Here is a 27,797-nt window from a genome sequence, read left to right on the forward strand (position 1 = left end):
CATTTCAAGAATTTCCAAATTTAGCAAATGAACTATTTATGCAACATATACTACTTTAATCGAATTCTAATAGTAATTACTATTGTATATATACATATTTTTCGTATTGTAATACAAAATTGACTTCATTAATGAAACGATCAGATCACGATAGAAGTACTCCGATTTTTGTATTCGGATCACGATTACGATATTCGGTCGAAAGTACTCGAAAGTCTACCTGACTCGGCCCATCCCTATAAAGATAACCAACAAAGTGTTCTCGATTAAATCAATTTTATTTCTATTAAATACTTTTACCTGAATGAATTAAGTGACGACATATATACGGTAAACTATTCATCAAAATGTTGGTTAAGACATTGATGCGTATGAATATAACTTATTACCACAGGCTTTTAATAAGAAGTATGTATTGTTCAAGGATGATGTACAAAATTCATAAATGTTGGTTACGGCTAAAAAGTTTTTTATATTCCTGATTTTATTTAGGTATTAGTAGCAAGCCAGCTTGGGATATATTGACGGGTATTTGCATTGAACGGTTACCAGTCGTAACTCCGCCGTTAACTGAAATGCAAAAAAAATATAAAGAATTTTTATTGACCGTAGAATTTGAGAAAAGCATGAAATCAAACCATGAAATTCAACACGAAAATGACAAGTATGTATGTATGTCTAATTAAAAATATAAAATACACTTTCATATAAATTTAATTTCAAAATAAGGCTAACACATGTACTTAACTGATAATCCAATACAGGTAGTTATTTTGAGTCTGATCTCAGGACCTCTGAGTTTCTAGGATCTCCAAAATTTATCAGTCTTGTCTTGTGAATGCTGTGTGTCCTTAAAACTTTTGTATGCAAACCATGTTACTTTATATTTTATTAGAAATACATTGCAGAAAACAAGCTGAACTTTTCAAGGCTGAATCCCAAGATGTTGATATTGATGCTGTTAATAAAGTTACCGCCCAAGATTTTGAAGATGCAGCAAATGAAGAGTATTCAAAATTTAAATTTGGAAATTTAGAAACAGGTATGAACGAAAAATTCATATCAAGCAATGCAACTCTGTTGGTATTGAGATCCCACAGGCAGGTACTGATTTTTCTAATGAAATATGTATTATGCATATGTTCACAAACAACTTCCCTGTTGAAGGAATAAAATGGTCTAATATAGGTTAAACATGCAAACATATAATTTGGGTTTATGACGACGCTTGTAGCTGAAAGGAAATATTGTACTTTTTGACTAAGCGTGTTGCTGATAATTCTATTTCTGTAATCTGACGAAGCGTGTTGCGGATAATAAATAACATGTACTTTTAAGTTATTAAAATAATATTTTGTGTATAAATAAAATTTAGCTGAGATTCAATTATTAAATAAAAATAATTAAATTTTGGGTAGTTATTGGTGATAGAGTGTGTTGTGAGCTTGCACATGTAGGTACCTTCATCCTGCTGTGAGGTAGTAATGGGTTTTGTTTGATGGACAGATATGTATTATAAGACTGGGACTCAGTATTGATATCTCAAGGTGGGTGGTGGCATTTAAGATGTTGTTGGGTCGTCAGCAAGTTCTTCCATCTAAGTAATAAATAAAAGAAAGCTTATAATAAACGAAGCATATTTTACACATATTATGAAAAACTAATTTATTTATCTTAGTTCTCAATTGCAAGAGCTATAATTAATAGAGCGGTTATTAATAGTTTTTCAATTGCTAATTAATTTATTAAAATCTAAAACGAAAAATAGTACAAATTCCATAAAAATATTACTTGCTTTTAGAATACCCAACTAAATGACACTACTTAGTTGTCTGGGTTAAACTTCTCAGTTAAACAGTGTAATATAACCAAGCTTCTCAGGTAGCTCACTAATAGCTTAACCAATGATCTGTGCTGATTGAACACTGTTAAATCTTATTGTAGATGCAGACAAAAAAGGTGACAAAACATCAACAGAACGGTGCTTACAACGACATCTAGTTCTTGTGACACAACGGAAATTAGGAAATGATTCAAAGACATTACTTCCTCAGGGGCATTGGCAGGAGGGCGAGACACTACGTCAGGTTAGATTATACTCTACACCACCCTTGTTTGACTGGTAGAGAATGCCTGAGGCCGGCCTCCGTCCGCTAAGTCTGCCACTGTACTTTTGTGCATACAGCTAAATAAATAATAATAAAATATTAAAATTGTAATATGAAGTTTAAAAACTGAAAAAAATGTACATAAATAGCAATTGATTTCATTCTTTTTATCCTGTTCATAATCGTGAGGTTATTAGAGTAAATTTATAAAAATATTTTATTCTCATTGGTCCTTAATGTGGGTGCAAATTTTCGAGTTAATCGTATGTTTTGAAGTTAGTGAAAATTATGTTCCAGCTAAAACTTGTAAAAAAATTTAAAAAAAAAATTGTTCTTATTAAACTCATCCTCCTCATCCTCGCATCGGTTTTCTCATTGCTGAGGGTCATGACTCCGTAGCTGCATCATTTTCTCATGTACAATTTCCTTCCATCTTATGCATTCCTTGGCATAGTTAAGGGCATCAAGTAACTTGTAGTTCAATAGCTAATCATTGTCTGGCCCAGTTACATTTTTATGAAACTTCTACAAAGAACATATTTATCAGCAACTAGGCTTTGTTGTTTTTATTGCAAATTTTCTTGTGCACTTGTAAAATATGTATAGTATAATAAGTAACATTTTATTTAAATTGTTGTTAGATTCAAGATGCCACTTTCGGCACATAATGCTACAATAGCACTCAAGAATAATTATTTTGATTAACTTTTTTTTTATTTGTTCCTATTTCAGACTGCTGAAAGAATAGTTAAGGAGCAAATCGGATCTGAACTTCAGATAAAATTTATTTCAAATGCTCCATGTGGATTCTACAAATATAAATATCCCAGTGAAATGAATGGAAAAGTTGGCGCCAAAGTATGTTATGTATATTAATATTTTTTTCTGGAATGTATTAATGTGATAGAAGCAGTACTTTTTTAGTTGTTAAACGTCTTTAATAATTATTACTCTGGAATAGAAATTTTAAGGTAAAATGTTATTGTTTCAGATTTTTTTCTACTATGCAAACTACAAAAGTGGCAATCCTACAAAGTCTAAAGTGAATTGGTTAACACGTAAAGAACTCGATGAAATGTTACCACAGAAATATAGTAATGCAGTCAAAGAATTTTTAATTGAAGAAACTTATTAAATATGTTATATTTTATAGATTAAATGTAGTTAATAAATGACAGAAGATAAAAGAAAAGAAATGCTTTATTACTCGTTTTTGTATGTAAATTTAATCTGTATAATTCTGAATGATTGATGAACTTGTTAGCGTGGATACTGATAGGCCTCCAATTGTTGGATTAAATTTAACTAACCTAGGTCTTGTATATGACCATATTATACAATTTTTTTATTATTTTTTTATTGCCCTTGTAGGCAGACGAGCATACGGCCCACCTGATGGTGAGTGGTTACCGTCGCCCATGGACTTCAGCAATGCCAGGGGCAGAGCCAAGCCGCTGCCTACCGCTTAATACTCTCCACAAGCCTCGTTTGAAGAAGGACATGTCATAGCGCTCGGGAAACACCGTGGAGGGGAGCTCATTCCATAGCCGGATGGTACGTGGCAAAAAAGACCTCTGGAAACGCACTGTGGATGATCGCAGTGGCTCCAGGTAGTATGGATGAACTCTACTCTGGTGGCGGGCGGTGCGATGATAAAAAAGAGATGCCGGTATCATCTCGAACAATTCCTCAGAACACTCCTATTATATTCATTTGTACTGAATTTTTACCTTCCCAAAAATGAAAAGCTTTGTGCGAGATGAAAAATACATTTTAGAAATAAAGTTAATTGAAATTTAACAGACTATTAATATAGCTACCAAATACATAACTATAAATATGTCACTAATAAATTAGATACGAATTTGTAATGCTTAATAGTGCATGTATCAATTCCTAATCATTCATCAGTACACTAGTGTAAGAAGACTAGGTTAACTGCAGCTTTTTCATGTCAATGAACCCTGATAGCCACTTGACACTAGTAAGTTAATATTTTCTTCACTTAATGTCTATAACTATAGCATATTGCAAAATGTTGGTGGCTATAACATTGGTCTTCATAAGTGCCCACATTTGACGTGTTAAACACAAGTTGACAGCTGATAGCATTTCATACCAGTTCACGGAACATAAACTTTCGAAATAAATTGCAGATGAAAAACAATATTTTACAGTTTTATGTTCAACTTATTGTATTAGCATCCTGTAGAAGTACTAAAAAGATTGTGTGAACACGTCTAAGTTTGCTTTGAAATGTAAAGTTGAAGGTCTGATCACTAGTCCCGACTATGAAAACCGCCTGTTTAGTGTTAGAATAGCATCATAAGTGTTCCTTTTTTCCCTACCTAATCTATGATAGCCTAAGGGGCTATTTCAGTTACGCACGGTTTGGTAACGCTGAACCTGGGAGGAGTTGCTAACATTAGTCCTAGTAAGAGCAGTGATTCGCTGAGTCTATCACCGCATGGGAATCGCGACCAACTGAGACTATCGGGTGAGAAACTCAGTGGGTTGTGTCTATAGACTAGGTTGCACATCAAATTCTTCGTCACATGCGTTTAGTTCGACGAGAACGGCGATCGGTGAAAAGTACCGAGAATGGATCGGAAGGATCCCATATCCCATATGAACTGCTTAGGCTGACGGCGGCTTTACGTTACTCTGTCGCCTGGGTCGAAAATCTCATGTGTTCGGGTTTGGAAGGCGGGGCAGTTATACACTCCTTTTTTATTTTTTATTGCTTAGACGGGTGGACGAGCTCACAGCCCACCTGGTGTTAAGTGGTTACTGGAGCCCATAGACTGAGATATAAGTTCTAAGGTCTCAAGTATAGTTACAACGGCTGCCCTACCCTTCAAACCGAAACGCACTACTGCTTCACGGCAGAAATAGGTAGGGTGGTGGTACCTAGCTGCGCGGACTCACAAGAGGTCCTACCACCAGTATAATTGAGACTGACATGTGACAATCAAGTTGTGATATCTATGGTCTCTGGTACCCACATTACGCCAGAACGTGAACTCGTACACCCAGCTACACAATTAAAAATAATTAATACAACATACATGTGTACACGTGTATATAGCCTAAAACAAAAACATCGTTCAAGAATTTTCCTCGAAAAATTATTTAATCTTGTATAAATTAAATCATCGTCTGTTTGTAAACGATTGCGGGAAGAGATCGAGAGCCTTGAGTGCAGTCAACACGTTCCGTCTTCATGTATGAACGTTCAAAGAAACCTCAACTCTTGTCTTAAAATTTTACGGTAAACATTCCGTTAGCTAAACACTCGAATGAGAATAATCTCGAATGAAGCACCTTATGTTGATAAATTTAAAGCTGACTTTTGTGGGGCATGCTCCGAAAATTTTGAGAGTAGATCGTCGAATGTTTACTCTTTAATCACGAACATTGTTTAAGAAAGCTTCTATTTCCATGCTTTACACTGAAATATTCGATATTCGCACCAAACAACATTTTCTGGGTAAATCTGTTAAACATAAGGTGATATTGATTGTACAACTCATTGAAAACATTGTTGCGCGCAAATTGTTAAAAAAAACAATAAAGCGAATTCTTGAAAGCACATTCTTTGAACACACTAGTATAGTTATTAGTTAAAGACATATTAACATTCGAACACCAAGCAATTAAATTCATAAATTTGTAATAATTTAATTTTTGTTTCGAATCGCCCACAGTCCAATAGGTTAGGGAACACATGTACCTTACTTGTTGAATTAGAATTGTCCTGGCTGGGATTGTCCTGGACGACGATTTTTTAAAGAGAATCCGTACCTACCGAACTTTGTTCGATTCCTATTAGGTAAGTACTGGTTGGTTTGCATAATTGTTGTCTACTAAGAGGCGAATGATTCCGTTTTTAACTTAAAAACTAATTGAATCTTCGACCTCATTTCTGAAATTGGGTGCATTTCACAGCCGTGTGATGGTGTGTATGTGCTGCAATACTAAAATCAAATGGACCGAGTGCCGCTGCTGTAAAATAGCCAGAAAAAAAGGGGTTAGTAACTTTTAAAATATTTCTTTCGTTTGTTTTGGCATCTTTTTTTCATAAGCATTTCGACAAAGCGATAGCTAAAAACTATTTTTAATAAACTTGATTCCAAAGAAGGATCACATTATTTATACGAATGGTGGAAATTACGAAAATGGACACTCATAAGCTACAGTAATTTATACCAACAATTCTTGACTTTGTTTAATAAATACGAATAATACGAAACAAGAATACAGATTATTTCAATAATAAAAAACAAAAACAGTCATTTTATATTAACTTGAAAGTTTTAACATAAGTATTTGTGGGCCCAGCGGGGGCCGGGACCGCTTCCCATACACAGAATGTATAATAATTAATTTAATTCTTTATACACTAAATGAATTTTAAAATTATTTCGAGTTTAATTAATTAAGTTTTGTTTAATTTAAAAGGATTTATTTGAAGCGGGTTGACTTTGAAAATGCGTACATTCTTAAACTAATTCCGAGTGTAAAGTCATTAGTGTGCCTCAACTTAAGTACTTTAAACATTGGTTAAGATTGATAGCTGTTGGAAATGGTCACATCCATGAGCATGGGTGACTGATCAACAATTGCGAAAATAAATATGTTTTAGACGTTTTAGTGAGTTTATATTTCTAAAGCGAAGACTACTGAGGGTTACCAAACGCGGTATCACATTACGCGCTATGCAGTTGAAATAAAGGTACAATATTTTTTGGGTTTGAAATAAGGATTGTCGATAATCCCATTCTCACGGATCGTTTGGAGCCTCTGGGTCTGCGGAGGGACTTCGGTTCCCTCTGCATTTTGTACCGTATGTTCCATGGGGAGTGCTCTGAGGAATTGTTCGAGATGATACCGGCATCTCGTTTTTACCATCGCACCGCCCGCCACCGGAGTAGAGTTCATCCATACTACCTGGAGCCACTGCGGTCATCCACAGTGCGTTTCCAGAGATCTTTTTTGCCACGTACCATCCGGCTATGGAATGAGCTCCCCTCCACGGTGTTTCCCGAGCGCTATGACATGTCCTTCTTCAAACGAGGCTTGTGGAGAGTATTAAGCGGTAGGCAGCGGCTTGGCTCTGCCCCTGGCATTGCTGAAGTCCATGGGCGACGGTAACCACTCACCATCAGGTGGGCCGTATGCTCGTCTGCCTACAAGGGCAATAAAAAAAAAAAAAAAAAAAAAAAAAAAAAAGGCCCATTTTGTCTGGTATAAATCAATACTATGAATGAATTGAACAATTTGATGTCGCGTTCATTAAAAGCAAACTTAATGCAGTGCTTGGAAAGGATAAAAATGTGTGCGTGTACTAGTGTACACACGTAAGAAGTGAAACTTCTTTATGGCCTTATTTTTCGAAAAATGATCTACATGCAACTTTCTAGAAATTGGTTAAATAAAGTTAAATTAGATAAAGTTTAAACAAAAGGATTTTATTATCATAGACATGAATACAAAAAAGTTAAATTAGATAAAGTTTAAACAAAAGGATTTTATTATCATAGACATGAATACAAAAAAGATGGCGCGTAACAGAAAAATGTGACGCGTAACCGAAAAATGTGACGGTAAATTTTTTTCCAACGCCGATAAGGAAGTTTCACTTCAATAATACAATTGTATTGATGAAATAAATTAAATCGGCTATGAAGTTCTCAAATGTAATCGTTGCCATTGAATGCTACGTCTTTCCCGTAACGCAATTGTTGCTAGTTAATTTATAACGCACTTTGCTACTTTTTTAAATAATCTTTTTAAATGATGACGTAATTTCATTACTTGATCACACAAAATTACCGTTCATGTTTCATCACTCAACATTATCACTACGGATCATTGAAATATCGGACCTAAATATATAGTAACATTTAATTTTAATAATTCAAGAAATTCCCCTCCACGGTGTTTCCCGAGCGCTATGACATGTCCTTCTTCAAACGAGGCTTGTGGAGAGTATTAAACGGTAGGCAGCGGCTTGGCTCTGTCCCTGGCATTGCTGAAGTCCATGGGCGACGGTAACCACTCACCATCAGGTGGGCCGTATGCTCGTCTGACAACAAAGGCAAAAATTTTTTTGCAAAAAAATTGAAACATGCATACTTAGCCCAATGCTTGTCCAGACTCGTTCCGTCTAGTTTTCATAATTGCTTTAGAATCATAAAGCGAAAGCGACAAGGGAGGAAGTAAATATCAACTTTCCTTTTTAAAATACCTAGTTTTATTATTCCGGTGGGTAAAAATACAGTGTCCGTTTGTAACTGTTCCTTTTCTTTCCTACCTAAGCTGATAGCCTGATAGATCAGTTCTTCGCAGAATCTACCACCGGGTCGGTATCGCGACCCACTGAGAAGATCCGGCGAGAAACTCAGTGGGCAAACTGTTCCGGTATTTTTTTTTTTTTTTTTTTATTGCTTAGGTGGGTGGACGAGCTCACAGAGATGCTCTTATGTGTATATTGTCAATATTTACAGCATTTGTTTTAAACTCACGGCAGCTTAAATGCAAGAAGTATTTTCGTAGCTACATGAATACAATTAGTTTGAAAATTTGATATGATTAATCCGAAACTTTCGCTACTAAAATGTAATAAAAATGATTTGATCCCGAGTGAAGTACTGTACTTAACTGATAATGTTTGAACATTTATATTATGTAGTTATCCGACGTGTGTTTTAGATGAAGAACATAATGTAGTAAATAATTGAACCAGCAAAATAAATGCGTACGAACCAGTAGTACCAAATGGTAGGAATCCGTATGGGTGGGTACAACAGTCATAGCCATTTCGGTTCCATAGAATCATGAATTTCGGTACCTATAAATGGTGGTAATTTTAGTTGATTGCTGATATGAACCTGATATGACTATATTAAATAAAAGTAATAAAATAGATAGGGGGTAACTAAAGAGTAATAAAATGTAGACCGGCTATAAGCTGACAAAATTGAGTATGGAAATAGTTTGCACTGTTGAACGAATGTAACCTACCTTTTATCACTGTTGAACAAAAGCCTCTGGGAACACCGCGAAACTGTTGGCGGAAATTTTGTAAAATACACCAAAAATTGCCGAAACTTTAAAAAAAAAGTTCAAATATTAATTTCTAATAATACTGAAATACGTTTATGCTTATTTGAAACCAAAAGTGCCATTACTGTAATCCGAAATCAGACCACCGACCGCTACGCGGAGCCCTCGTAAAAACCGTCGGTATTTTAAAAAAGACACAACGTTTCGCCATTGAGATAGCCCGTCGAGGAATTCGTCAAAGCACTTTATCTCAGCGTTCACAGTTCGATGGCGGTCCTTGTGTTAAATTACTACCCAGACAAAGTTATCGTGGACATTAAGTGAGCTCCTTTGAAACGATAGGAATGTATTAAGTGTCTTTACGACCATAATACCATAGTGAAATTTTACAAAAGACTTATGGAACTTATAGATGCAAAAAACAAATATACCGTTGGGTTCAATTTTGAATAAGGAGTGATTAGTTCACAGGCTAACACAAAAGTAAGTATGATAATGTTATCAACACTCGTCAGCTCAATGTACTCGTAAAATGTATTCACGAAGAATGCATAATGTTTTTGCACTATCTATTTCAAGTGAAAATAATGATGCTAAGTTCAAACAATGGATAATCCTTTTGTCCAATTTTCAATGGGAGTGTGGGAGCGTTTGAAATTGTGGTATCCACTCAGAGCATTCCCAAATTCGAGCTGACGTTTTCGGTTATGGTTGGGATATTATTGGTGCCTGCGATACTCTATTTCAATGAAAATATTTTTTATAAGAACATTATTAAGTCTAATTTAAAAATTATGTAGCTTTATTATAATCAATGGTGCATGGAATTTCAAATAGCCTGAGAAAGAAGCTTGGTATAGATATACTCGTATCTTAATTTACTAATAATTAACTAAAGTTACAAGCTAAAATTAAAGTAACATGCGATACATATGTGTTCTCCTACTACCCCAGTCGTGCTCCTCACGTCTGAGGGTCGTGACCACCTACAACCCTGAATTTTCGTCCTCACGATGATGTGCCATCTCATTTTGTCTTCGGCTACTCGGAGGGCATCGTAGATGGTCCAATCAAGGCTGATGGGCATTTGTCCAGACAAACGCAATGGGCTACGCCCTCGCGATTTTTACCCTTTCACTTTTCCAGTAATGAACAGTTTTACAAGATTGTCTCCGCCTTTCCTGGCACTGTGTCCGAAGTGCTTTAAGATTATCTATCATATGACATATCATATGTCACCTTGAGACACGAGTCGCAATTCTATAAAACAGCTACACCTCTCTGCAAACCGGAGCATATGACAGAAATATACAAGGACAGTACCTCCCCAAACGGACTTTTTTATTTTTATTGCACATGTAAGCAGATGAGCATACGGCCCACCTGATGGTTTATCGTTCACCGTATGACCCATGCCAACTTTCGGGCGGTGATAGTAATGTGACAAATACCTTCCCTGTATCGACAATAATGTGTACAAAATTAATTCAATCAAATACACAAATTATAAATTTTAAATTACTCGCTTACGGCCAGATAAGCTCAATAAAGCAATATCATGGTACTTATACAGATATAGTATACGTTACAAACAAGCGAGAAATACAGTTAAATTGTAACTTGAAGATGCGTGTGGTCACGTATGTACATCAAAGATACTAACTAACTAACTATATAGTTTATCTTCAAAAACTTTGACTTTTTTTTATTGCTTAAATGGGTGGACGAGCTCACAGCCCACCTGGTGTTAAGTGGTTACTGGAACCCATAGACATCTACAATGTAAAAGTGCCACCCACCTTGAGATATAAGTTCTAAGTTCTCAAGTATAGTTACAACGGCTGCCCCACTCTTTAAACCGAAACGCATTACTGCTTAACGGCAGAAATAAGCAGCGTGGTGGTGGACTCAAAAGATCCTACCACCAGTAATTACGCAAATTATAATTTTGCGGGTTTGATTTTTACTACACGATGTTATTCCTTCACCGTGGAAGTCAATCGTGAACATTTGTTGAGTACGTATTTCATTAGAGAAATTGGTAACCACCTGAGATTCGAACACCGGTCCATCGCTCAACACGAATGCACCGGATGCCTTATCCTTAAGGCCACAACTTATAATCCCGTCGTCAATCCTAAATTTTTCAATTTAAAATCGATACCAACTCGTGTATACATACTTCTTACTTGTTTTTTTTTTCTAATTTTACAACGAACATATTGCCAATGAAAATGACCATCGCAACGGATAATTGCAGGTAAGTTGCCAAATAAAGGTAATATCTACGCAGATCCATTAAAATTTAACTCATCCCTTATTTAAATCCTTAGTTTCCCTTTAAAAGAAATATGATGACGAATGAGATCAGAGGTGAAGTTACAAATTCCAGTCCTTATTAGTACCAATCTTAATCAAAAACTAATCATGTATTTATTAGTCGGTTCGTAAAGTAAAGAGTGCGGGTGTATACGTTTAAAGGAATGTTTCGGCTCGCAGGTACAAATGTGAGAGGGCGGGAGGGAGCCTCGCGAGCTGCCAGGTGGGCTCCCATTAGCAGCGGCGAGCCTCGAGCGGCCGCTCTTCATCTTTATGATAATTATTTTCTGTTTGTTTTCGTCGAAGAATCAGTCCGCCTCGCCGACCGACGAACGCTTCTCAGAACCAACTACTATTGTGGTAAATTAAAGCCGCCCGGACCCCTGCCACGACGAGAGATAATTCGACAGGATGCCGCATATTATTAATTGCACTATGACTTGTGGAAACGATGATTTAAGTTTAGTGAGTCATTCATTCTACTGGAACCGAAACAACCTGCATGCGTGGGAACACATAACGTATCACGATTTATATCAATCGACTCACCGTAACTCCCAACTTTTCGTCTTTTCATTCCATTTTGTTTTATGCTCAACGCTCAAATGGTTTAAATCTCATTAAATGCTCCAAGCACGCGCACTTACGGCGTGATTCAATTAACTTTTTTTAAGGTAAATCGATAAATTTACAATTAACTACTTCGCAAGTACTGAAGGTTCAGTTCATTAACTAGAGTTTAACAAGGTAATAAATAAGGTTTTCGAATGTACCTAAATCGATGAACAATAAAAGAAGAACCGTAAATAAACCAACTGCCCATAATAAAAAAGGGAAGATCGTAATGTTTACAATCTTGTGGCTTTATTCACTTTGTTATCCAATTTCATGCTAAATCGGGCGGTTAATATCAGCCTTTATCAGAGAGACTCACCGTCTGGCCGCTGTCCGCTCCTCCTCCCCTCACTTCCCTCCAAATCGTCCTCAGACAGACCGCCAGTCCGCACACATTTATGTCCTTGAGACACACAAGCTCCTATTAAAAACGCATTAACACTTTTGAATGAAAACTAACATTAATCCTAAGCTTACTATTCGTGATCGGTATTGTAAATGAGGGTGATCGTTTCTGTGTGTTGTTTTTTTTTTATATCTCTTTTGCAGCTTATGGTTTGCTTGTTATTATGTATGATAGCTCTGTCGATCGATGCTTCCTCAGAAACCTGCGGCAAAAAAAATGATGCTATACCTATTTGTTATTTATGAAAGAGACACCAGCAAAAACAGAAATCGTACACGGATCTCGACATATCTTCAAGAAATACCTGTCGATGCGATCCCTCTAAAGCACCTTTCACATTGGCAATTTATTTACAGCGATTAACCGAAAAAAAATGCAAAATAACTTTACAATAATGCATTGCTTCTACTAAAGCAGTCGTAATCGATATTAGATCAATAACTGTAACACTTTTATCAGTCGGTTTACGTCTATAAAGTTCATATATGTATATTTTTAAGGTTTGTTATAATAAATATAAAATGTTTTAGAAATGGTTGTTAAGTTTTAAAGATTTTAAGGTCACTAATGTTAGATGACGCGCCTTAATTTTCGGTGTGCGCTGGGAACGTGGAGTGCGCATGGTGCTCAAGAGTGCATCGGTTAGGAGGCACGACGGGTTATTAATTTTATGGTGTCGATGGCCGCACGCACCTGGCTGCGTCGGTCACTGCCGCTGCGACCAGCGCATTCTATACTCCCCCCACATGCCGGGATCAATCACGTAACCACCTATTCATACATTTTTTTTACGATACAATTATTAATAAACTGAAATAAAAAAGGCAAGCAACTTCCACAATGAACGGTAGGATGTAATAACGATGTGTTTAAAAACATACTCTCCGATGTGCAAATTTTATACTGTGCATGTATATATACGACTAGTAATTTGTTTCAGGACTTGTAGATTTCATTCTGAAAATGATAAAAAAAAATTTTTTTTAATGTATTAAATGTTTTAATATATTTTAGTGTATTCTAAATAAAATACACTTCTTTCCCACGCGTATACCATCCGGTGTTTAATGAAACATTTTTTTATTTCAAAAATTTTTTCATCACAAACTCTTCGCCACCTTAACGGCCTGTCGACGATGAGCCGCTAGGAACACATTCTTTTAGCGATCGGATAAGAGAATCTCAAAAAAATATCAGCTAATCATTGCTTAAGAAGCAATTTAAAGTAACTTTTTTAACATCGTTAATATATTTAATTACTTTTTCCTATTGCGTTATATGGGCAGATGAGTTTTCAATCCGCTTGATGCTAAGTTTATAATCAAAAACCCCCAAAAAAAAAACTCCACTGTACACCTTGAGGTATGCCCTGAATATTTCAAAACTATTACAATAAATAATGCAGGTTTAGGTGCTTCAAAACATGAATAACAAATACATATTACATTGATTGATTGATTTTTTTAAAAATAATTTGGCTCCAACGTCTTTGGCATTGATTTTGCCAATGTCAAAGTATTGACAAAAATGACCGGTACTTAGAGGGAGAGGAAAAAAAAATACTAAATCTAAATACAAATAAATTTGGTCGGTTTTTCCATACGCGAATCTGTGGTTTTAAGAGTGTGGTTTTATTATATTGTTAAACATTTTAAAATTAACCTAGTTCCGATTCAAATTCTTATATGTCATGATATACCTATTCATAGAGTCAAAATCTATAATACATCATGATTTACCTATATATTTAAGTTTTAGGTCCATTAAAATTTTAACCTGCACCTAGTTGACAATGAGGAAAACATCACAATCCATTGAACATGGAGAGTATGTGGACAGCATTCCCGTCCTAATCGAACTGGTTGAGAGCAGTGCGCGTGCATTACAATGCAAATGGCACAGTCGTCTACAGGTGCCGTACGGAACCTGAATTTCGTTGTACACAAAGATCATCATTTATACAGCACATATTATCGCTATGACAACCAATGCAGCGTTGATACTACTGTAGATTTAACGGCGTTTTGTATAAGCAGCGTTGTATAATGCATACAGTCGATGTTGACGAGAAAATTTGAATGATAGGTGCAGCGTTTGGTATTGGGTCACAGGTGTAAGGCTATACGAGACATGCGGGCGACAGCGTTTCTTAAATGATTTGAAAACGTATTAATTGAAGCCTAACATGTAGTGTTTATCTAGTATTCTGTATGTTGGTGTCAAAATCCTTATGAAATAATCGGGAAATATTTTTTTAAACTTTATGAATAACATCAAATCAAATATCAATTAAGTTTTTTTTTTATTGCTTAGATGGGTGGACGAGCTCACAGCTTACCTGGTATTAAGTGGTTACTGGAGCCCATAGACATCTACAACGTAAATGCGCCACCCACCTTGAAATATAAGTTCTAAGGACTCAAGTATTGTTACAACGGCTGCCCCACCCTTCAAACCGAAACGCATTACTGCTTCACGGCAGAAATAGGCAGGGTGGTGGTACCTACCCGTGCGGACTCACACGAGGTCCTAACACTAGTACAAAAGTAAGTACAGTAAGTCAGCAAAAATAACTAGATTATTCGCAAGCGAGACAATTTGGCATTGGTAGTGTGTATTGTGAGTCCGCACAGGAAGGCACCATTATCGTGCCACACGAGAAGGTGCCCTGCTGCTGCTTCCGCCTTTCGATGTGAGGGGCGAGACAGCCGTTATACAAACTATTGAGGCTTCGACCGTATGTTTTAAGGAGGATGGGGCATTCACGTTCATCTCTATGAGCTCATGCAACCACTTAACACAAAATCGAGAACTGGTTTATCTATGCAATAAGTAAAGAAGTAGGGTTATTTTTTATTGCATTAGATGGGCGGGAATAATCACGATTGGACTGGTGCTAAACAATTACTGGAGATTATATAGTAAGTGACATCACCATGTGATAACGCACGTACTAGATGAAGTGGAATCGTTAATAGTACGTACACTAATCCCCCTTATAGCACGGAACACTTATAACGCGTTTTCTTATTACGCGATTTTAGTACCTCGTATACGAATATTTCCCCATATAACGCGGGGATTTCACACGTTATATTTATGTGCTATGAAATTTATAATGATTTGTACAGTTCATAGTTAATTTCGTGTACCTTTACACATTATGTCAATTGTGTTGTTATAAAATTAAATTAAACGATTTTATTAAATTTGTGTTCCCAGTTATTAAGCTGTAAAAACATCGAGTATATTGTATTACATATATTTGTATATTGCGTGTTATATAGAGTCCTACAAGCGCGTTATGCGAGAATACTCCTATAACGCTATTCCTATAACGCGGAAAAAATCTACCGTGTTATAGGAGGGATTACTGTATTTGTTGAATGCTTATCCTGTTATTTAATACTAAACGTGCATTTGTTTCGTAACAGAAATAAGTAGAATGATACGAATCTGTGTAGTTCTGCAATAAATTCTACTACCAGTGCTTATTTTGCAGTTTGAAGTTCAAAGAAATAATTTTTTGATAGTTTATGATTGTATACGATTATATACAGATGAATTCGGAATTTTATATCAAAATACCGATTGTGTTTTTTTTATTTTACACATATTCGAATCTAGCTCTTAAAAAAAACTTACATCAGAAGATAATTTTATACCGATAACAGGTCGTAATTAAATTAAAAATGTCCTTGTAAAAAACAGCAAGGTCTAGCTTACGTCAAAAAAAAAAACAAAAGCTAACGACGAATCTTTTAGCACCTCCATAAAAACTGAAGCGTAACTACGTTCAATAAATTAATAAGTCATTGTCAAATGCCTCCAATTAACCAACAATATAACCTGAGTGAAGCAGGTAAACATAATAGAGCTGTTATGTATTTTACAAGAGAGCTTTGGGCATCCGCGCTGGCTCTCGATCGCATTATGCTTTTTTTTTTGGTATATTTTTTGCTACGGTCTTAAGTTTGTGGACTTTGTGCATTTTTTACGGTGGCGCTAACTTAAACAAAAGGTTTCGAACAAGACGAAATAGAGCGTGGTGCGAATTCCTTGCCAACACTTAGCCTCGCTTATTTACGCTAACGGCACAAAATCTTGGCACAACCACGCCAAGGAATCGTCATCTGTTTGGAATGTTAAAATCTTCTCCTATTTAAATAAATACATTTAAATAAACCGAAAAGCACTCGGACTTTGTTTGTGTTCAATCGTTTATGTGCTTAAATATTAATGGAGGTTGTTTTTGATTTAAAAGTTTAATTGTTTGAAGATATATATATTTTTATTGCTTAGATGGGTGGACGAGCTCACAGTCCACCTGGTGTTAAGTGGTTACTGGAGCCCATAGACATCTACGTCGTAAATGCGCTACCCACCTTGAGATATAAGTTCTAAGGTCTCAGTATAGTTACAACGGCCCCAGCCTTCAAACCGAAACCCATTACTGCTTCACGGCAAAAATAGGCAGGGTGGCGGTACCTACCCGCGTGGACTCACAAGAGGTCCTACCACCAGTGGTTACGCAAATAAAAAATTTCGGATTTGATTTTTATTACACGATGCTGTTCCTTCACCGTGGAAGTCAATCGTGAACATTTGTTGAGTACGTATTTCATTAGGAAAATTGGTACCTGCCTGGGATTCGAGCACCGGTGCATCGCTCAACACGAATGCACCGGACGTCTTATCCTTTAGGCCACGATGATTTCTATATTATTTGTACATGGCTGAGAGATGAGAGTGAACATAATTATTTTGAAGAAATACAAAATTTCAACGGGAAATATCGTAAGTAGAGTAATCGAACATGACGAATTGAACCATTTTATCTTGGATTGTGAAAAAGTTATAAGCTTATCGTTCTAAATCTTTAGGTGTGAAGATAGAGATAAATGTCTAGAATACTTGTTTCTATAGATTGGAGACACAGCTTTACGCAAACTGACAAAGAGAACTCTTAAACGCCTCAATTTCCAAGAAGTAGAAATAAGAGCAGCTTCGATTTTAATTAGATTCTATACACAATTGGGTGATTGTGAATAATTCTTATTACTTACTTTCATTACTTACTTACTTATTTCATTACTTATTTTCAAGGAAGACGATTTTTTTTTATTGCCCTTGTAGGCAGGCGAGCATACGGCCCACCTGATGGTGAGTGGTTACCGTCGCCCATGGACTTCAGCAATGCCATGGGCAGAGCCAAGCCGCTGCCTAACGAATAATACTCTCCACAAGCCTCTTTTAAAGAAGGACATGTCATAGCGCTCGGGAAACACCGTGGAGGGGAGCAAATTCCATAGCCGGATGGTACGTGGCAAAAAAGTCCTCTGGAAACGCACTGTCGATGACCCAGTGGCTCCAGGTAGTATGGATGAACGCTACTCCGGTGGCGGGCGGTGCGATGGTAAAAACAAACAACAACGATGGTAACAACAACGATGAAGACAAACCTTCAGATGAGCTACACGTTTGCCTTCTAAGCCAAAAAATAATAATAACCTTACCACTTACAGAAAATTGTGGTTGATAACAATTCAATAAAAGGATATCGAGCATTAGCTCACTGACACTTGTTTATTCGTTCAATACAAAGTTAATTTCTTTTACAGAAAATAATACCTGAAGCAATCCTACTGCTTCAATTATTAACAAGAAATTCACTGAGTATGGCTTTGAGGAATTGTTAGAGATGATCCCTTCATTTCCTTTTTAACATCGCGCCTCCTTTCGCCAGAACAGTTTTGAGATGTCTTCATTGCCACGTACCTTCCGGTCCTGGAATAAACCTCCCTTCACGCTGTTTCGTGCTATCACATATTCTTTATGAAGTGAGGATTGCAGAGAGTACTTAGGGGTAGGCAGTGATTTAGCCGTATCTTTTTGTTTTTGTTTAGTTGGGTGGACGAGCTCACAACCCACCTGGTGTTAAGTGGTCACTGTAGGCCATAGACATCTAGAACGTAAATGCGCCACCCAAGTTCTAAGGTCTCAATATACTTACAACGGCTACCCCACCCTTCAAACCAAAACGCATTGCTGCTTCACGTCATGAGTGAAGATAATCAGTAGCCGCCAGGTGGGCCACTTGCACGTCTTCCTACAAAGGCAATAAAAAAATCATACCATATTTTTGTTAAATTCAACTGACTTCAAATATATTGAGTGCAAATAAAAATTATCTATTTTGAAACTCGCTAGAATAGCGGAACGAATCTAGTAAACAAAATTAAATAAAACAATTCTCAACGAAATGTGGAAAAAAAAACCTAAATGACGTCATCAGGAGACAGGTATAAACATGGAAGATCTCTCAAACAAGTACCGGTGCAACATATTTTCAGAATGCGTGTTTGCGTTATCTCTGGAGTGGCCTTTGTGTACCTGTCAACTTTTCCTTAGAGCCTGTGTCGTTTTTTTCAAGTATTCGGTGTAATGTATTGAATCGGATTGTTTGTTGTCGGTGTAATCGCCGCTGACGGCTGGTGTAGGTAAGCGCCATCAGCGTTCCGACCCGCTTCTGTACCCGGAACTATTTAAAGAAAAAAAAAGACCTTTTCGAGATATACAATTATTGTGATACATTCCTTTTCATTACGAAATAGCGTTGCTTAATATTATCAGCTCGTAAAACGTTAGAAGGTAGCGGTTTTTGTTAGTAACTCATTGTTCAATGGCGTGAGTCATCTTGATAATTTTTATTTTATAGAAAAGTATTGTTTTTTGTCTTAAATTATCCATACAATAGTATTTAATAATGTTTCTAAGATTATCGTATTTCGAATTGTTTTATGAATTCTTTATCGATCGATGCATTTAAATTTGGAATAAATGGTAGTATCTATCCACTATTTAGTATGGTAAATCTACTGATTCTTATGTGGTTTTTATCTTTTTCATGGTGTTTCGAAGAATTTTGTACTACAAAAAGGTTTCCGAGATTTCTATAAATCCTGTCTATTCACAATCATAGGTCTGATTTGAAAAGCTATATAATAGGGCTAGCCCTATAATAGGGCGTATCGTTAATCCTCACCCGTTCTGATAATGTTGTGATGTATTAACTACAAAACTCTCCTCCTACCTTTATGCTACTGATCGTAAAGATGTATATCACCCGCGGGCAAATTAGCAGTTTTAGGTTAAATCAGAAGGTTACATGTTCGTATCACGTCGGGGTCACCATTTTAGGACGGTTAAAAAAAAGCGGCTCTAAATAAGATAATAATGTTTCGTTTAAAAATATACAATGTTTTTTTATAGGCTCGGGGATCATGGCCTCCTAGATTTTTTCGGTCGCGCATGCGCGTGATGGAACCAAATATTTCGGCACACCGTCCTGTGTAGGTAACTGTTTGAAGTATAAGAGCAATTGATACAATATTTTTGAGTCTTTGACTCATGTCTACAAGGTGAGCATCGCTATCCGCTGTGATGTCTATCGACTACAAAATAACCACAGATTATTTACGATTATAAACGAAAAAAGAAATATACCTACATACTAAACAAGATCAAGTATTCAGAGCACAAGTAGGGGAGACCGGGGCAAGATGAAGTTCGGGGCAGGACGGGAAATAAGCTTTTGTCCATGAATGGTAATCGTGTTCGGACCGGTAACGGCGCCATTTGCACGAAATTCAGACTGCGCAAGTGCGTCCGAGCAAAGCGAACCTATTGGATCTCGTTTTTGCGTTGTATAGGAAAAAAACTGATTTTGCAAGTGTTTTTATCCGGTTTTTGGTTAAGAAACTGATGTGCAGACATGTAAGTACTTGAATTAATATAATGTTTTAATCCTCAGCGTGTTGTAGTACTATAACACTTTAAATTCAGATTAAATTTTTGCGCCGGTAAGATTTAAGATTAGAATTGCTTCAACTTATTTGAATACATGCGGGTCGGGGCACAATGATCGGGGCATAACGGAATACTATCCCGTTTTGCCCCTTCCTTGTGGTTTAAATAATTTCTTCTGTGTACCCACTTACCTATCGATAGTATTGCAACCTCGTTAAGTAAGCGTCCATAGGCCACGGTAACCGCTTTCCATCAGGCGAACTGTAAGCTTCTTTGCTGACTTAGTGGTATAAAAAAAAGTATAAGTACATATTGTTGTAACTTCTACATAAGCAAGATATATCGTTGCTTTTCTCACAAAGTTTTTTTCTCAGATACAATGGTTCGGAACTATAAACAAAAAACAGCTCGTGGCAAATGGGACCCTGAAGCTCTGGGTCTTATGGGTTCTTAATAACAGGATGGGGCTTCCTCGAGCCTCTGCTACATATGATGTTCCGCCGCCGTGTAAGAAAAGCTCGTGATACTGTGGATGACGACACTGATTCCGGTAACTACTAAGTATGCAGGAAGCACGGTTAACCGGAAAATAACTTCGTGTAATAGCTTATCAGTTGGCTCAGCGAAATCATATAGATAGCCCGCTTAATGAAGAAACCGACATGGCAGGAGAAGATTGGCGTAAAAAACGAATACACAAAGTTGGAAATAAGAAGATAAAAAGAACTGAAAACAAGCATCAAGCTAAAAGACTGGCCAAAGAAATTGAATCGGAATATAGTTCATCTTAATTGGAGGACGGTGACTGGGCCTGCATCTATTGTGGTTACTTATACTAAGAGTCAACCGAGGGTTGGGCTATCTACAGTATTTGCCATGGTTGGGCACACGATTTCTGTGCCGAAGTAGATGAAGAAGACGACGAGGCACACATTTGTGAACGCTGTCTGCCCGATTAAAATACGTACTCCTTTTGCCCCGTAGCATTTCCCATCTTACCCCGTACATGGGGCAAGACGGGAAATTCGCCACATTATCGTTAATCATTATTTGTCAAAAAACTTCTGTGATTTTGCTTGATAAAATTATTAATTTTAAGAAACAAATGTGTAAGTGTTACTTATTTTCTTAAAGAATTTAATTAAAAAGTATAATTGTCTTTGTACAGCGAGTTTTGTCTTAGCTATCTCATCTTGCCCCGGTCTCCCCTACTAAATTTTAAAAATAATGTTGATAGATAAGGAACGAATCCCTTTTTTTTATGATCGAATGATTACTGGTGGCCCGGAGGCCTTTCCAGTTTCACCAAGACAGGTGGGCGAGCAAAGGCTCAGCCAGGAGGCCAAATCCCACCCATTTGCTAACAGCTACCCGAGCGCCTCCGAAGGAGACCTAACAGCTCAAGAGTAGCTGCTTCGCGAATGAATCTACTACCGGATCGGAAAACAAATCCTGCAAAGTCATCTGTTCTCAAACTATGATTCCATGTACTATGAGAATCAGAGTCTGATAAACATATTTGAATACCTTTAGAATTCCGAGTCCTTAAATCAGAAGAGCAAAATTAACGCGTTGATGTCTTTTGTACTCCTTTCGTTAATCGAAGCCTACTTATTACGTTAACACTTTTAATATTAAGCTAAACAGTATTCGTTTTATGAATTCTAATAAGATCTCAGTTATACAAAATGAAAACATAATACTGATCGATTTAAGGAAAATTTTCGTTTATTTAGATCATCAGCATCAGTTTATTTCATCAGTACCGGTATTCATCTATCGAAACGCATTATTATTCCCGGTCAAAATAAGCAGAGTATATCTACCCGTGCGAGTTAACAAGATGCTCTATCACCAATAATTACGCTTTTTTTTTGCGGTTTTCACTTTATTACACGATCATTTTTGGGAAGGAAGCATTAAGCTTGTGATCAGAAGGGCTTTCCAGTTTTACTACGGATAGGTGGGTGACCAAAGATTCAGCCGAGATAGATACATGATAGTATGTATTCCTTCATCTTGGAAATTGATGAACATGTGCTAAGTATAATTTAGGCCAAGACGGCTTCAAATTTAGAATTAAATTTTCCCAGCTACTATCCTACTCTCATCATTGGTCTCCTTCCATGGTATTGCCAGGGTACTGTGTGATGCCCCTCTTAATATGAGACTTGAAGAGATTTCTCAGCGACAGGCTGCGGTTTGGCTGTACCCCTGACATTGCTGAAGCGTCGATCTAATTTGCTTTCGGAGGCAATAAATATTAAGTGTAAAGCTCATCAATAGCAATGAGATACCTTTATGTTACTCATAATACATGTATTCTCACAAAAATTATCTCGTTTTATATTTTCAGTACAGAACAACAATTTCATAGTTACGTAATCCGAAAAAGTCTTACGACTGCGTTCGGCGTGGTGAATACACACAGGTACCCGACACTAACTCGGGCACCTACCAATTAGTGCCCTGCGCGTATACCTATTGTTGGTCGTTAGCCGAAAACGAATAATTTCTTGACCGTCGGCTGCGGCGTGCGGCGAGGGCGGGGGGCGAAGGCGCGCGTGAGGTCCGAACTCGCTTTGGCCGCGCCGCCGAGTCTCCCTAAACACCTACCTAAACGTGAGTACCTTTCCAATTAAGACAAACGAAGCCAACGAACCACGCACTCGTATTTATAAATAATAATAAATAAAAAACCGCTCGTACCTTAATTGTACAAATATTTATTGGCGTGAGCTCTATCGGACTCTGGGAAAAATAAATTGAAATAAGTGGCTGTTATAAATTGAATTCCTTCTTTATTAAGGCATTTACTCGGTTTCGTGAAACGCGCTGATTGGTCTTGAACTTGTTCAGTTCACGGCTATTTATAGATTAAAACAGATGAACGTACCATCGGTAAGGAAACCCCAGATGGATGGTTCCCTTACTATCAATCGAGCGAGAAGAATCTGATGAAATTCAATTGATTACTTAAAAAAAAATGACCGAAGCGTATCCTACACTCATTATAAAAATACAAAATAACAAGTCATCTCGAACCATCGGTAGTATGAAAACAAGATTTTGAAAATCGTAAGTAAATATTTGCTCCTCGACCGCTCAATAAAGAGAACAAAAAGAAAAAAAATCGTTAACAAGAGCAGTCCTGTGGGAGCGGCCAGGGATGAAAAGGGTATATGAAGGCATTGTTGGTTGGATAAAGATGGAAGACGCCACGCCCACAACCACCCACGTAGTCGTAAACAGTCCAAATCCTTTGCACGCTTTCATGTATCCCAAAACGAAATCGCTCGCAGCGTCACGGACCTCGGGCACTGTATACCCGTGTCTCGAACCCTAATCATAAGGACCACATTCCTTTGGAGTACTTAAATAAGTTATTCGGTGTTGTTGTTCTTTTACGATCGAGATCATAATGATAAATAACTCAGAGCATAGGTCCAGTTGGGAATAATAATTGATTTTGATGTCTTAAACATAAAATATCTTCACATGAATATTTTAGGGAACGTATTTTTAAAGATGAACGCACGTTGGGTTTTAACGTTTTATTTGTTCTTTTCGTTTGTAAACACGTTACTTTATATTGAATATGTATTTTCTAAAGCTTTTTTTTCCTACCTACGCTGATAGCCTTCAGAGGCTATTTCAGCTACACCATAACTTGTGTAGGTGAGCTTGCGGGGCTCAAGCCGGAGTGTTGCTAACACTAACCCTAGCAAGAGCAGTGCTTCGTAGAATCTACCACCGGATCGGAAACGCGACCCACTGAGAAGATCCGGCGAGAAACTGGCAGGCTGTGTCTATGGGTTAATTCGCTCGTCGAGCTCTTCGTCGCAAGCGACGGGTTCGACGAGGACGGTGACCGGTGCTTGTGGTGCCTAAAAGCACCGTTAATGGATCGGGACCATTTCTAAAGCATTCTGATGTGCATTCACCTTGTAGCTATGCTAATGCTACATTACTTTTACTAACAAAGTTTTTTTATAGAGTAATGATACAGAATCGTAAGATGTGAATAGGTTATGTTTTGTTATTTTCTTTCTTTGAAGACAAATATATTCAACTTTATTTATCAATAACAGAAACATTGTACATCTCGCAGAACGTTTTACTTAACAACTTCACATTGTCCAAAATTCTTCAGTACCATCAGTATCACAAATATAATGAAGAGAATTAACATACCAAACACTACAAAATATTTGTTGGTTACATTCAGAAAATAAAATGAAATCAAAATCAAGATTGAACTATTATTTTATCTGTTATTCTCGCACACTACCACATTTTACAAGCAAAAAATCTTTAGTTTGGAAATATTAATGGAATTTAAACTGAAATCCGGCACTCGGTCAATCTCAAGCCTATAATTTGAGAATCCACTTCGACACGTAATCAATGGGACCGAAGCGATAAAACCGTGCGTTCTCACATGGACACCGCAAGGACACGTAATTTGGGCCCATTAAAGATTCACTGCTAATGGGTTATTCAGAACAACACCACGCTTACGTTGGCTAATAGTTTTTTATTACGTTAACAGAGAGCCCAGCTGATTGAAAGTTGACGCTGCCGTAGACTTCGCAGTAAACCGCCAAACCGCCATTAAGCACCATAGAAAACTCTCTTTGAACTTCTTTGAAGTTTATTCTAAAGTCTCAACTTACATGCCAAATTATTTCTGAAAACATTAGTTTTTTACCCGCTCCAGAGACCTTTATCCATCTATGTACGTATGTCGCCAAAATAAACAAAAAAAAAAGAATGAAATCGATTGTTGTATTATTACATTCATCTCGGCTAAGGAGTCCGAATTAGTTTAGTGAGTGTGATTGAGTATTCGTCTACATTAATAGTGTTAATTAAATAAATAAAAAATCATAAGAACACAATTCAGTTAATAAAAAATAGAAACGTAAAATATCCGACAGCAACCGACTACTATTAATATGACAAATTGGTTTTCGTAAATCAAATGGCATTCTATTTCGTATGTTATTAGGCCTATAATTATGCTACATCCGGTACTATTTTGGTCGCTGAAAAGGCAACTTAATTGGATTTAATGTACAACTTAAGAGCGGCTCAAGAGAGTCGTGAAGGAACCGCACAGGTTAAAATTCGAAATTGGTATCTTATAACCAGCTTTAGATACTACCTGTTGAATAAAATTACGACAAAAACGAATTAAACACGATGCCGACGTTCCGTCTGCCTGGCTCAAAACAAATAAAATGAAAAAGGTGAGCGATGCATTAAGTGCATATAAACATGTAGCCGTAGTGTCAATATTTGCGGCAGCTTTCCCATGGGAACCTGCGCCTGTGTCTGCCTCTGCGCTAAATCACTTGCCTTCCGAACGACTTTCTTTTTTTTTACCATTGAACTGTCAATTTAGTATTCTACTACCACGTTGTTCGCCTAAAATCAATTAAAGAAACATCCTCGTGCTTTGTACCGTCAAAAATACGTACCAATTATAGAGTTCCATGTTCAAAATGGTAAAAAAAAATCGCTGATCGTATCATTTCTGCCATCAGTCGTTCCGTCTATCTTAAAGACATGGTCATTTTATCCGGTTGTCGATACAAATAAATAAAATTTCAGTTTGTTATGTCAAAATAATACATTTTTACTATAATACATGAGTATGAAAGAATTAATAGCCAATGTGTTTATTTTACTTTTTGTATCTGTCTGTGGGATCTGACTGAGGAGTACAGGAGGATACTTTTATTAAAGGAATTTTTAGATTCCACAGAAAAAAATGAGAAATCCGGAAATTTTGATAAAATTAGGCTCAAACAGACTGGTTATTAATATCAGATTGTCAAAGCAAAGTATGAACGGGCTTAACTCGTTAATAATAAATTTCCTCTGTTGAGGAACATTACAAGATAAAATAAAAAAACAAATTACATTAAATGACCAAGTTGACTGATTATTTAAGGGCGGTATTTTACGGAAAAAATTGCTATACGAACTTATATACAATGATATATCGAAATCCGGAGCAACAATTAATCACACTAATTATATAAGCCGGATACATATTATAGGACGCCTCTATTTGAAAAGTTGTTGTAATGGTAAGTCAAGCTTCCAAGTTCGATAGAAAGCGTGATAGGATTAGTTGTCTTCCTTCCTCATTATCATTATCATTAATTATTTTCCTTCTCTGCCTTACTCAGTCTCTTATTAGTTCCTTCCACACGCCGAATTTTGTAAAAATGTGCCGAAGCTGAAACCAGTTACAAACAAAACAATCCAGTAGGTCAGATGTTACAATGTGAATGCCGTCACCCATCTTTTTTCATCGTTGGGTAATCACAGTTTATGGATACCCAACCACGGAGGTAATAGACCAGGCTATGTCGGACTACGGTGCCTTCAGAGGATAAGAGGTAGAAGACCCTATTGAACCATGAGATTGAAGTCTCAATTTCGATAGGTTTCCCACCCTTTAAAACGGGACGAAAAACTGATTAGCGGTAGAAATACAAAGGAATGGGTAACTTACCCGAGCTAAGTCACAATAAGACTTTAAATTAATAAAAGTGGACAAACTTTTTTTTCTTTTCTTTACTTTCCACATTTTTCCAAACTATAACTTTATAAAGTGTGTGTGCAAGCTCATCTGCGAGACAAGAACGTGGACACGAAGACCTCGGTTGATGAGCGTTTTTTTACCAAAAATCGATCTCAAGCAATGTAGTACAATAACGTGGATCACCAACCACAAGGCCTTAAAGCCATCTAGTTTGCTCGATCATTTTAAGGGCTTTATTTAAAAAAAAACCATCATCCTGTCTATTTCTACCGCGAAGTAGCCATGCGTTCCGGTCGAGATCCGATTGAGATAGCCATTATAATTACTATTCACACTTAAACCTCGTGTTTAAAGGTGGGTTGTGACATGAACTCAACTCTATACGTTCCGTTAATAATTTAACACCAGAACGGCTACGAGATCGCTCACCCGTCAAAGCAAATCCTGGACTGAGCTGAGACCTATCAAATACGTTTTTCAGGTGATCCGTTCGCTGTTTCGCTTCGAGTTCCGATTACTGGCTGACTGCGTGCCATCTCTGTAACGCTTTTATAGTCGATACGACATCCCTAGAATTATCGAGAATATTCCACACAAGTCGAACATTGCGTGTTTCTGCTATCTAACAATAGATGGCGTTGTACTTCTCGAGCGTTCTAAATGCTACTATATCCTTCGATATTCGTTCGACTATTCGGCGATATATGGCGTTACTCTTACCGGCGTAACAATATCAATCGATGGTCACAGATCAGCGATATACGTCGTATGATGTCAGGAGGCAGGTTGAGTCGAGATAAGGTAATTGTGAATGCGTGTAGCTGTCCATGCGATATACGGCTGCAGGCAACTGCATGCCAGGTTCTTGCCACAACGTAATTTGAGCAACAGAATCCCCGGATTGTTCAGTACC

The 27,797-nt window shown here is 37.0% G+C and overlaps 1 protein-coding gene and 1 long non-coding RNA gene across 3 annotated transcripts; one reads left to right on the plus strand and one right to left on the minus strand.

Moving 5' to 3' along the window:
• Nucleotides 1-194: 194 nt before the first annotated feature.
• Nucleotides 195-3,304, plus strand: LOC101743603 (large ribosomal subunit protein mL46). 2 transcript variants are annotated; one of them, XM_012693279.4, is made up of 6 exons: nucleotides 195-408; nucleotides 493-664; nucleotides 909-1,042; nucleotides 1,945-2,087; nucleotides 2,841-2,966; nucleotides 3,100-3,304. In XM_012693279.4, exons 1-6 carry the CDS (start codon nucleotides 348-350, stop codon nucleotides 3,241-3,243), a joined length of 780 nt encoding a protein of 259 aa, XP_012548733.1. In that variant the 5' UTR covers nucleotides 195-347; the 3' UTR covers nucleotides 3,244-3,304. The 2 variants fall into 2 exon arrangements, with proteins under 2 accessions (XP_012548733.1, XP_021205806.1); XM_021350131.3 differs by lacking the exon at nucleotides 195-408 and having other exon boundaries at nucleotides 493-668.
• Nucleotides 3,305-5,222: 1,918 nt separating this feature from the next.
• Nucleotides 5,223-19,776, minus strand: LOC101743743 (uncharacterized). The gene is made up of 7 exons (XR_009974478.1): nucleotides 19,610-19,776; nucleotides 18,910-19,057; nucleotides 12,588-12,718; nucleotides 12,430-12,513; nucleotides 8,877-8,961; nucleotides 5,847-6,113; nucleotides 5,223-5,604 (listed from the first exon to the last, which is right to left on the minus strand). It is a non-coding gene; the product is annotated as an uncharacterized LOC101743743 (long non-coding RNA).
• Nucleotides 19,777-27,797: the final 8,021 nt, after the last annotated feature.

This window comes from Bombyx mori, chromosome 12 (assembly GCF_030269925.1).
Source record: "Bombyx mori chromosome 12, ASM3026992v2".
Taxonomy (NCBI): domain Eukaryota; kingdom Metazoa; phylum Arthropoda; class Insecta; order Lepidoptera; family Bombycidae; genus Bombyx; species Bombyx mori.